The following is a 12,938-nucleotide window of genomic DNA, read 5'->3' as shown; positions in this document are numbered from 1 at the left end:
CTGTGCAGGAAATATGGAAGAAAAGCAGGTGTGTAGTGAATTGCACAGGTAGGGAGCAAGTAGTGAAAGAAATGGGCACAAAAGGATGAACTGCTGAGAAGAAAGTGACGATTCAAGTGCAGATGAAAGTAGGAGAGCTTAGAGAACAATGGCCAGGACCAAGATAGTACATGGTTGTACGACACAGCAGGACTCGATTGTCTCCTTAGTAATACCTGAGCGGTGCCCTGTTCTATATCACAATGCTACAGGACAGATGACCCGAGGACTCTGGGACATTGGTTGGTGAGATGAATGAGCACCTGACTACACCCAAAGGCCAATTCTTAAGAGGGTCAATGTCCCACCAGGTTATAGATGGGCGTGTGCCCTCATTTCCTTATTGTCATTTTTACACAAGAACACATGATAATTATGCACAGTATGAAAACAAGATCCTTGTTCCTGTCCCATTATCATTTTTGTACCATTCAGTTCCCTACCTTAATTTGAAGGATTCTACTGAAAGCTGTTGTTAGGGCATGACCAGTGGAAAAGTCTCACCTTCCATATGTGTTTTTTGCTGCGGAATTCACCCACTGGAAAATGTCATATCTGCTTGGGAGTGCTCGCTTGGATGTAACAAAGGTTAACTTATTAGGTGCCAAATACTTTGATTGATAATTAGTGACGAGCGAGCGTCCTCAGATAAGGTGTTATCCAAGCATGCTCGGGTGCTGACCGAGTATCTTCTGCGTGCTCCAAAAATATGTTCAGCTGCATGTCTCGCGGCTGTTAGGTAATATCTGTATGTGTTACAGCTGTCTAACAGCAGCGAGACATGCAGCCGCAGGGGCTCGAACATATTTTTCGAGCACTCCGAAAACACTCGGTTAGCACCCGAACATGCTGGGATTACACCTTATCTGAGGACACTCGTTCGTCAGGAAAAAAAACTTCCTATACTGTAAAGTACCGGTGATGATAATTGAACGCTTTTGTTTGTGGCTTTCCGTGTTTGGATTCCTTTTTGATTATTCCGTTAATCACTACATCTCTCTATCAAATCCTGGTTTTATAAAATACTGCCTTGTTGAAAGTTTGGGGCAGATCTGTCCAACGATCCTCATGTTTTATGCAGGGAATGCATGGAAGTAAGATTCTAAATAAATCAACATGTGAATGTGATCGTGCCAAATAATAATGACTCGCCAATTAGAAAAACAAGGAAACATCAGTTAGCTTGAATTTACTTCTGAGCGCAGAAACCCTCAAAATATATTCATGTTTTCTTAGAAATAGATCCAAAACATTCAAGATAGAAATCAAGTGATTTTTCATGTTCTGCGGGGCTCGGTACATATGTAACGCATGCTTGTGGTCTGCTCAAGAGTAAAGCGATTTAGAAACAAGTAATTATGGATATTTAAGGTCTATTGGCATTAGGCTGGCAAGACGTGGTGGAGAGGCCTAAAGTCATACCCTGCACTCATCACTGCAGAACAAAATGCATACAGGGGTCCTTAATCAAGGCTCAGGGCAAAAAAGGTCCCAAACGCTGGAAGATAAAATGCTGTTATCCACTACGAAGAAATTGATGATCTATAGGCTATCAATATCTGATTGATAGGGTCCTATACCTGTCACCCCCACCAATCACCTGTTTGCAGCTCTGGATGTGAACAGTGTCTAGTGCTGGAAAAGCGCAGCTCCGCACTCTGTGTTGTGGTCATTCTCAGGTGCTGCAGCTCAGCTTCTATAGACTTACATGGGAACAGCCATTACACATTGTGCGGAGCTGTGCTGCTTCGGCTCCGTGCACTTTGTACACCAATGCGAACACTGGTAACAAGTGATCGGATGCATTGTCAAGTGTCAGACACCCAGGATCTGATACCTATCTTAAGGGCTCATACTCACCTGCGAGAAACTCGGATGAGTCTAGCATGTTAATACCCGGCGCTGCTGCCGGCACTCAGGAGCGGAGCGTGCGGCTGCATGTATTCCTATGTGGCCGCATGCTCCGATCTAAGTGCCGGGTGCAGCGCCGGGTATTAACATGCGAGACTCATCCGAGTTTCTCACTGGTGAGTATGAGCCCTTAGGGGCAATCAGACATCCGTGTAAATTGGACCAATGCATGGACTGGCCGGAGGCTCTCCCGACTCGAGCGTGGCATCTTGATATATTTCTAGGTAAAACTATTTTTTTAATGCATATTTTGTGATTGGGGCATTTTTTTCTGCATCAACGTGCTTCAAGGATTGACACGTTGCTTCTTTTTCCATCGTTTGCACTATACAGTTGTGGCAAAAAGTTTTAAGACTAAACCAAATTTTGTTTTCACACAGATTGCTGCTTCAGTGCTCTCTGGTAACTGAAGTACAATTATCAGCATTTCATAAGTGTTAAAACTTTTACTGCTAAATTCATCAAGTTCATACAAAGATGTTTTGTTCACTGATCCACTTAATTATAACTTCAGAGCAATTGAGCCTCTCCGGAGTTTTTGATGATCCAATAAATGGCTGATTTAGGGGCAATCTTACAACCAGCAATGTCCTTGCCTGTAAAGCCTTTTTAATCCAAAGCAATGATGACTGCATGTTTTTCCTTGGAGGAAACCATGGTTAGCAGAAGAAGACAATCATTTCAAGCACCAGTTTCCTTTTAAAGTAAGCAGTCTGCTCCTATAATCAGAAACTAACTTGATCAATTGTGATCAAGGAAGGAATTACAGCATTTTTTGCAATTCATCTGATCATTCTTCATAACATTCTAGGGTTAATGTAAATTCCCCATATAAAAACTGAAGCATCAAAGTTTGTGAAAAACAAAATTTATGTCACTCTGAAAAGTTTTGGTCACAACAGTGTGAGTTTTCCCACTGAAATGAGTGGAAGCTTATTCTAAGAATTCTTGCAGAGGTTTTTGATGTGAATATGTGATATCCCGAATGAATCTCCACCTTCCCCATTGTCTTGTACCCCAAGTGTCAGTGTGTCATTAACCTGTACCCAAGTGTCAGTGTCATTGTCTTGTACCCCAAGTGTCAGTGTGTCATTAACCTGTACCCAAGTGTCAGTGCCATTGTCTTGTACCCTAAGTGTCAGTGTCATTGTCCTTTACCCCAAGTGCCAGTGTGTCATTAACCTGTACCCAAGTATCAGTGTCATTGTCTTGTACCCAAGTATCAGTGTCATTGTCTTGTACCCCAAGTGTCAGTGCCATTGTCTTGTACCCCAAGTGTCATTGTCATTGTCCTGTACCCCAAGTATCAGTGTCATTAACCTGTACCCAAGTGTCAGTGTCATTGTCCTGTACCCCAAGTGTCAGTGTGTCATTAACCTGTACCCCAGTGTCATTGTCTTGTACCCAAGTATCAGTGTCATTGTCTTGTACCCCAAGTGTCATTGTCATTGTCCTGTACCCCAAGTGTCAGTGTGTCATTAACCTGTACTCAAGTGTCAGTGCCATTGTCTTGTACCCCAAGTGTCAGTGTCATTGTCCTGTACCCCAAGTGTCAGTGTGTCATTAACCTGTACCCAAGTGTCAGTGCCATTGTATTGTACCCCAAGTGTCATTGTCCTGTACCCCAAGTGTCAGTGTATCATTAACCTGTACCCCAGTGTCATTGTCTTGTACCCAAGTATCAGTGTCATTGTCCTGTACCCCAAGTGTCAGTGTGTCATTAACCTGTACCCAACTGTCAGTGTCATTGTCCTGTGACCCAAACGTCAGTCTGTCATTAACTTGTACCCAAGTGTCAGTGTCATTGTCCTGTACCCCAAGTGTGTCACTAACCTGTACCCAAGTGTCAGTGCCATTGTCTTGTACCCCAAGTGTGTGCCACTAACCTGTACCCAAGTGTCAGTGTCATTGTCTTGTACCCAAGTATCAGTGTCATTGTCCTGTACCCCAAGTGTCAATGTGTCATTAACCTGTACCCAAGTATCAGTGTCATTGTCCTGTACCCCAAGTGTCAGTGCCATTGTCTTGTACCCCAAGTGTCATTGTCCTGTACCCCAAGTGTCAGAGTATCATTAACCTGTACCCCAGTGTCATTGTCTTGTACCCAAGTATCAGGGTCATTGTCCTGTACCCCAAGTGCCAGTGTGTCATGGCTGTTCTCTGCACTTGTTTTGGATAAAGCATTTTATGATTATTTATTATTTTGTTGTTTAGATTACACGGGTTTTTTAATTTGTCTTTAAGGAGTAAATACCTTCTCCAATAAAACCTTTATCTATCCCAAGAATTCCTTGAACTCCGGCTGGAGGCGATGAACAAGGTATTTTCAGTGACCAATTAACTTTTCTGCACTCTGCTGTTAAGCTGCAAGGGGAATACAAGACCCAGCAAAGCCTAAGGCCCCGTACAGAGAGTGACGTGCCCCCATCACCGATCAGCTCCAGACCAGCAGGATGCCGGGGGCTAGACAATGCTTAATATATCGGGGGATTGGGAATATTTTATCTATATAATCCAAGAATGAAAATGCCAGTTACTTCCACTCAAGCCAAAGGTTCTCAGCTGCTGCAGAACATCTTGTTCTATTCACCATCAATCCTTTCAGGTGACAGATCTGGTCATACAATAGCTTTCAGCTAAATCTAGATTACTGCAAAAAAAAAAAAAAAGACTTACCATTTAAAGAAACCTGCCCAGAAGCAAATGACCCCCAGGTCAGCAGGGCCTGTGTTGATACCACTTTGGCAAAATAAAAGGATATACAGCAACAGACAAAGGCAATTGTCCAGCGTTTTACCACCTCAAGGGGTCACATATCAATGGGGTCTTACATCTTTATGTATGTGGATTCAAATGGAGAGACAAAAAGTTTTGAAAGGTTGTAAAACTATAAAACAATTTGGAGTGGATGGAAGGGGTTAGACATCCGGCGGAGGCGAGTGTATGAATATGACGTATATTATATGAGCCATGCTTCCAGAGGGAGATAAGGTGACCCCCCTCCCCATATAGACTAATGACAAAGGCTGGGAAATGACCATTACTATCAGCATTATGGGGTCTTTTTTGTTTCATGTCACTTAACCCTGGAGCTACCTGACAATCATGGCATGAAGATCACATAGTTGTATTGTGACATCAGTGAGTCTATCTTACTAATGTTTCTGCCTTACTAATAATGCAGTTCTTTTTCATGCAAAAAAAAAAATAAAATAAAAATTGTGTCCCAGGTATCACTGTCACCACTTAGCCCTGGCGTTACCCACTGATAAGAGACTCGGAATTCTGCTCGGCCGCACCACCTGCCACCGAACGTGAAATGGAAACTAACACTGACAGGTGTTTCCTACTGGCACCAAGTGCTCACCAGATATTGTTCTGCAGGATTTCCTAATATAAGGTTTCGATTGTTTTATGCTACAAGTCTTGGCAACCTGTGTTCCTTTTCCAGCTGCCGTAGGACTAAAAATCACAGCATGCCCCGTATACTTCTTATTGTAAAGAAAGATATGACAGTTCCTAGATAATTGCACTGTAGCTGCAATAGGTCATATGTATCAAAAGACAGCAAGGTGGCTCAGTGGTTAGCACTGTATGGTGGCTCAGTGGTTAGCACTGTATGGTGGCTCAGTGGTTAGCACTGCAGCTCTGGGATCTTCCTGGGCTCGAATCCCACCAAGGACGACATCTGCAAGGAGTTTGTACGTTCTCCTCCCCTCCAAAGATAAGGAATTTAGATTGTTATCCCCAAAGGGGACAGTGATGACAATTTCTATAACGTGGAATATGATATGGCACTGTATAGGTGAGCAATATAAAGAAAAAAAAAAAAAAACCCGACACACACGTGAGTTTTTTGAAACCTTAAACACCTTTAAACACTGGATCCAAAACCACCCAAAAAAAAAAAAAAAGAGAAATACCCAAACCAAAAGTTTTATAAATTAGAGTTTTGTTTTTTTTATTTCATATCAAATAAATTGTGTTTAATTATAAAAGTTTCATCAGTACAAAATGTGGAAGATAAAAAAATATAAATACCAGTGTACCATCGAAATGTAAACATTCATCTGCGCGGATTATGTAGAAAAATGGGAAAAAAGAGCATGAACAGAATTGACACCATTTTTTTTTCCTGCATATAAATAACACGTTTTTTGGCATCCACCTGTCCGTGGGCCGGCATTCACAAGCAGCCATTGTATCGGCTGACAACTGCTGGCTATTAATGCGAGAGCTCATGAAAGGCAGTTGTTTAAGAGTGGAATTAACAGGTGCTGGAGAGCTCTGGAAACACAATTGTTGTTTGGTGACCGCGAGCGGCTCGCGCTTTCCTGATCATTGTCAGCGCTGCAGTCATTGTGCTGCGGAGGAACAGCTGCCTGGAAGTGGGAGATCAGCGCCGCATGGAACACCTTCTCGGCTTAGAGGAATCTATATACAGTCACAAAAAATATGAATGCATTTAACACTTTGACTCCATCCTTCATCAAAAATTAGAGGAAATAGCCCTTTTCTGCTTCCGTAAAAAAAAGGAAGAAAATTTGGGGTTTTTTTGAGAACCAGTCACAGTGGAGCAGGTGTCCCCCCGATATGGCAATAAGGCTCTGGACCACCGTCAGCTCATTTCAGCACCTAAGAGCATTATATAAGGGTCATAGATACCCCACGGGTCGCGCCCGCTGCACTCGGACAAGGCACTTGACATTTTGGGATAACCCTTCATGTAACAGTCTCTTGTACAGAAAATAAGAAGCGGTCAATGGTTCCCGGAGCAGCCCGATTCCTCGTGCTTGTGAAGGAGGGACATACGGGAGAAAGTCCTGGAGCAGGTCCGGCACTGGTACTTCTTCACATCGGAATGGGTCTGCAGATGAGCGCGGAGATTAGAGCGGTCGGCGAACGCCCGGTTACAATGCGTGCAGGAAAATGGTTTCTCACCTGGTCACAAGGAAAAGAAGAATAGAATTAAATGGATGACCAGAAAATTAGGAAAAGGTACATGTGCACAAAGTGGGTGTCTGGGGCGTGCAGCAAAATGCCTCATTACATAGTCATTCATCCTTTGTATAAAATGCTAATGTGCAGCGTCTACCGGGCATTTACCCCGGACAATTAATGTCTTTAGCACATGAAGAGGGTGCGGAATCAAAGCCATGCAAGGCACAACAATCAGGAGGAACCCTGTGCCGGGCCACAGGCAGCTGGAGGGTCCGAGGGGGACACCGGCCTCCCCACAACTCTACCAACAGGTGCCACCACACACTTATAGCAGCCAGTAACCAGCGTTGGTCATCCTGAAGCCACCAGGACTAGAGATCCACAAAGTCACCAGAGATGCAAGGATCTGATCCTGACGGGGCAACATTTATTATAAAGCCCCATTCACAAGGCAAAACCAGGAGAGGAAAAGTAGAATAGAAACCCACCACCACTTCTGTATTATCACCCACTCCTGGCTTTGGCTTACAGATACTGACCGTGTGCACGGAGTCTAACCCCCAGTCTGGAGCAGGGCCTTACCTGTGTGCGTCCTGATGTGTCCCTGCAGCAGCCAGGGTCTGGAGAAGGCCTTCCCGCAGATCTTGCAGACGCAGGGCAGCGTGTGGCTCCTGATGTGCATCTTTAGGGCCCCTAAACTGACGTATTCCTTCTCACAGTATTTGCAGCTGAAAGACTTTCGGGTCTGCGAGTCGCAGTGCAGCTGCTTGTGCTTAGAGAGTCCGGCAAAGGTGGAGTAAGACTTGCTGCACTGGTTACAGTGGAACTTCTCGGCTTCTGTGGCGGACGAGGCAGGACTAGGGGGGTCCGAAGTCTTCCCCTCGTCATCTTCGCTGGAGAAGGAGGTGAGGTCCAGGGGTTTGGAGTCGTCGCTGCCGGATGTGGAGATGGGAGATTGGCTGTAGTCGGGCTCAGCGGTGAAGAAGGTGGTCAGTAAACCAGTATCCCAGACCAGAGGGGGGAAGTAAGCTCCTGTGCCCAGGATCTCAGGCTGGGGGATCACAGGGATGGAGAACTTGTCATACAGGAAGGGGGAGATGTAGACTGCAAGAGAGAAGAAGCACAGGAACATCAGATCCACACCATGACCAGACATGCACTCAGCAGTGCTCAGCATCCCCGACACAGGCATGCTGGGGGTTGTGGTCCCTCTTAGGGCTGCAGACTGCTCCTTACCTGTCTGGCTCTCTAGCTCGCTGTAGTTGGGCTTCTTGGTGGCAGAGAAGTGTTTCTTGACCAGGAATGATCGGGGCATGGTGGCGGCTGCAGGTTGTCAGCGCTGGCAGCGGGGAAGGCACTGTCCTGTTCAGCGCTGCGCCGCCTAATATGCTGCCTGCGGCCCGGGACCGCCCACGTCACAGGCATTGTCAGCTCTCCGCCAATCAGCCAGCAGGGGGCGTGCCGGACACGCCCTCTCCAGCAGGTGCCTGCAGCTGAGGATTCCGGCGAAACTTCTCCCCTGTAGAAAAGGAGAGAAACTGAAGAACATGAAAGACATGAAGAACATAACTTCATGTCTGCCTGAGGATATGACCGAGCACCATCATCCCTGATCAGCCACCTGTACATGCGATCACAGCACCATCATCCCTGATCAGCCACCTGTATATATCACAGCACCATCATCCCTGATCAGCCACCTGTACATGCGATCACAGCACCATCATCTCTGATCAGCCACCTGTACATGCGATCACAGCACCATCATCCCTGATCAGCCACCTGTACATGCAGTGACAGCACCATCATCCCTGATCAGCCACCTGTACAAGCGATCACAGCACCATCATCCCTGATCAGCCACCTGTACATATCACAGCACCATCATCCCTGATCAGCCACCTGTACATGCGATCACAGAACCATCATCCCTGATCATCCCTGATCAGCCACCTGTACATGTGATCACAGCACCATCATCCCTGATCAGCCACCTGTACATGTGATCACAGCACCATCATCCCTGATCAGCCACCTGTACATGTGATCACAGCACCATCATCCCTGATCAGCCACCTGTACATGCGATCACAGCACCATCATCCCTGATCAGCCACCTGTACATGTGATCACAGCATCATCATCTCTGATCAGCCACCTGTACATGCAGTGACAGCACCATCGTCCCTGATCAGCCACCTGTACATATCACAGCACCATCATCCCTGATCAGCCACCTGTACATACAGTCACAGCACCATCATCTCTGATCAGCCACCTGTACATGCGATCACAGCACCATCATCCCTGATCAGCCACCTGTACAAGCGATCACAGCACCATCATCCCTGATCAGCCACCTGTACATGCGATCACAGTACCATCATCCCTGATCAGCCACCTGTACATGTGATCTCAGCACCATCATCTCTGATCAGCCACCTGTACATGCGATCACAGCACCATCATCCCTGATCAGCCACCTGTACATGCGATCACAGCACCATCATCCCTGATCAGCCACCTGTACATGCGATCACAGCACCATCATTCCTGATCAGCCACCTGTACATATCAGAGCACTATCATATCTGATGAACCACCTGTACATGATATCACAGCACCATCATCTCTGATAAGCCACCTGTACATGATATCACAGCACCATCATCTCTGATCAGCCACCTGTACATGTGATCACAGCACCATCATCCCTGATCACCCACCTGTACATACAATCACAGCACCATCATCCCTGATCAGCCACCTGTACATGTGATCACAGCACCATCATCCCTGATCAGCCACCTGTACATGCAGTGACAGCACCTTCATCCCTGACCAGCCACCTGCACATGAAATCACAGCTCCATCATCCCTGATCAGCCACCTGTACATGCGATCACAGCACCATCATCCCTGATCAGCCACCTGTACATGCAGTGACAGCACCATCATCTCTGACCGCCACCTGTACATGCAGTGACAGCACCATCATCTCTAACCAGCCACCTGTACATGCGATCACAGCACCATCATCTCTGATCACCCACCTGTACATGCGATCACAGCACCGTCATCCCTGATCAGCCACCTGTACATGCGATCACAGCACCATCATCCCTGATCAGCCACCTGTACATATCACAGCACTATCATATCTGATGAACCACCTGTACATATCACAGCACCATCATCTCTGATGAACCACCTGTACATGATATCACAGCACCATCATCTCTGATCAGCCACCTGTACATATCACAGCACCATCATCCCTGATCAGCCACCTGTACATGCAGTGACAGCACCATCATCCCTGATCAGACACCTGTACATGATATCACAGCATCATCATCTCTGATCAGCCACCTGTACATGCGATCCCAGCACCATCATCCCTGATCAGCCACCTGTACATACCACAGCACCATCATATCTGATCAGCCACGTGTACATGCGATTCCAGCACCATCATCCCTGAGCATCTACACATACACTTATGATACCTGATCACCCACCTATGTATGCTATCCAGGCACCATCATACTTGATAACCCACCTATTCATGGACCCATAGGCTAATAATTACCTGAGCACTCAGCACCTATACATATATCTATATATTAATACATACAGCCATACACTAATATTAGAGAACCCAGTACCTATATTACCTGATCACTCAGCACTAATAATACTTACAAAGTCAGAACCAATAACTGAGCATCGGGTACTAATAATACAAATGTATAATAATAATCAAACACTATTCTTTAATCTCCAGGGCCAGCACCTATATCTGAGATACTAACCCACGACTAATAATAACTGCAAACCTAGAACCAGTAAGTGAGGACCCAATAATACAATCTAATAACAATATAGTCAGTCATTAATACGTTATCACCCAGCACTATACCTGAGCACCCTACACTAATAAAGCCACAGAATGCAACACTACTATGACACATGACTACTAATGTAAGCATAGAATAATGAACTCACTGGTGCAGCCTGGGCAGCCGCACAGGTGACCAAGAGATTAGGGGACCACTATCACCCCAAAGCAGGTGGAATTGTGAATTATGATGAGATATTGGATGGCAAAGAGCCCATATACTGTTTTTGCTCAGGGCGACTTCTGTCTGTGTTGGCTCCTGAATTAAATAATAATAATAATAAGCATGAGACACTATTACCTGATCCATCAGCATTAGTGATGAGCGAATATACTCGTTACTCAAGATTTCTTGAGCACGCTCGGGCGTCCTCCGAGTATTTTTTAGTGCTTGGAGATTTCGTTTTCCTCACCTCAGCTGAATGATTTACATCCCTTAGCCAGCTTGATTACAAGTGGGGATTCCCTAGCAACCAGACAACCCCCACATGTACTTATGCTGGCTAACAGATGTAAATCATTCAGCTGCGGCAAGAAAAACTAAATCTCCGAGCACTAAAAAATACTCGGAGGCGCCCGAGCGTGCTCGAGAAATCTCGAGTAACGAGTCTATACACTCATCACTAATCAGCATCTATACCTGAGCACTTAGCATCCACATCCGAACACTCGGCATCCACGCCCGAGCACTCGGCATCCACATCCGAACACTCAGGATTTATACCCGAGCGCTCAGCATCAATACACGATCCATCAGCATCTACACCCGAGCACTCAGCATCTATACCCGATCCATCACCATTTATGCCTGATCCATCAGCATCTACTTACGAGCACTCAGCATCTATACCCATCAGCATCTATACCTGATCCATCAGCATCTACACCCGAGCACTCAGCCTCTACACCCAAGCACTCAGTATCTATACCCATCAGCATCTATACCCGATCCATGAGCATCTATACCGGATCGATCAGCTTCTATACCCATTAGAATCTATACTGGATCGATCAGCATCTACACCCGAGCACTCAGTATCTACACCCGATCCATCAGCATCTACACCCGATCCATCAGCATCTACACCCGATTCATCAGCATCTATACCCGATCCATCAGCATCTATACCCGATCCATCAGCATCTATGCCCGATCCATCAGCATCTACACCCGATCCATCAGCAGCTACGCCCGATTCATCAGCATCTACACCCGATCCATCAGCATCTACACGTGATCCATCAGCATCTACGCCCGATCCATCAGCATCTACGCCCGATCCATCAGCATCTACACCCGATCCATCAGCATCTACACCCGATCCATCAGCATCTATGCCCGATCCATCAGCATCTATGCCCGATCCATCAGCATCTACACCCGTGCACTCAGCATCTACACCCGATCCATCAGCACCTACACCTGAACCATCAGCATCTATACCAGATCTATCAGCATCTACACCTGAGCACTCAGCATCTACACCCGATCCATCAGCATCTACACCCAATCCATCAGCATCTATACCCGATCCATCATTTATACCCGATCCATCAGCATCTATAACCGATCCATCAGCATCTACACCTGATCCATCAGCATCTATACCCGATCCATCAGCATCTATACCTGATCCATCAGCATCTATGCCCGATCCATCAGCATCTACACCCGATCCATCAGCATCTACACCCGAGCACTATCTATACCCTATCCATCAGCATCTACACCCGAGCACTCAGTATCTATACCCGATCCATCAGCATCTATACCCGATCCATCAGCATCTATGCCCGATCCATCAGCATCTACACCCGAGCACTCAGTATCTATACCTGATCCATCAGCATCTATACCTGATCCATCAGCATTTATGCCTGATCCATCAGCATCTATACCCGATCCATCAGCATCTACACCCGATCCATCAGCATCTACACCCGAGCACTCAGCATCTTTCCTCTTCAGCATCTACACCCGAGCACTCAGCATCTATACCCATCAGCATCTACACTCGAGCACTCAGCATCTATACCTGAGCACTGTGAACCTGTTTGCACATACAGTATTTAGAATACCTGAGTATAAAGTTTAAAGCACCCGAGTACCCAGTATTATAGACACCAGGATGATGACTGTGCGTCT

The 12,938-nt window shown here is 46.1% G+C and overlaps 1 protein-coding gene across 2 annotated transcripts; it reads right to left on the bottom strand.

Annotated features, from left to right (window-relative positions):
• Nucleotides 1–5,900: 5,900 nt before the first annotated feature.
• SNAI1 (snail family transcriptional repressor 1) lies at nt 5,901–8,282 on the bottom strand. 2 transcript variants are annotated; one of them, XM_077253235.1, is made up of 3 exons: nt 8,128–8,282; nt 7,474–7,995; nt 5,901–6,891 (listed from the first exon to the last, which is right to left on the bottom strand). In XM_077253235.1, the coding sequence occupies exons 1-3, from the start codon at nt 8,204–8,206 to the stop codon at nt 6,710–6,712; spliced, it is 783 nt and encodes a 260-aa protein (XP_077109350.1). In that variant the 5' UTR covers nt 8,207–8,282; the 3' UTR covers nt 5,901–6,709. The 2 variants fall into 2 exon arrangements, with proteins under 2 accessions (XP_077109350.1, XP_077109349.1); XM_077253234.1 differs by having other exon boundaries at nt 5,901–6,817.
• Between the last annotated feature and the right edge of the window lie 4,656 nt (nt 8,283–12,938).

This window comes from Ranitomeya variabilis, chromosome 4, assembly GCF_051348905.1.
Source record: "Ranitomeya variabilis isolate aRanVar5 chromosome 4, aRanVar5.hap1, whole genome shotgun sequence".
NCBI classification, from domain to species: domain Eukaryota; kingdom Metazoa; phylum Chordata; class Amphibia; order Anura; family Dendrobatidae; genus Ranitomeya; species Ranitomeya variabilis.
The sequence above is the reverse complement of the archived record's forward strand: the minus strand, read 5'-3'. Positions and strand labels throughout refer to the sequence as shown.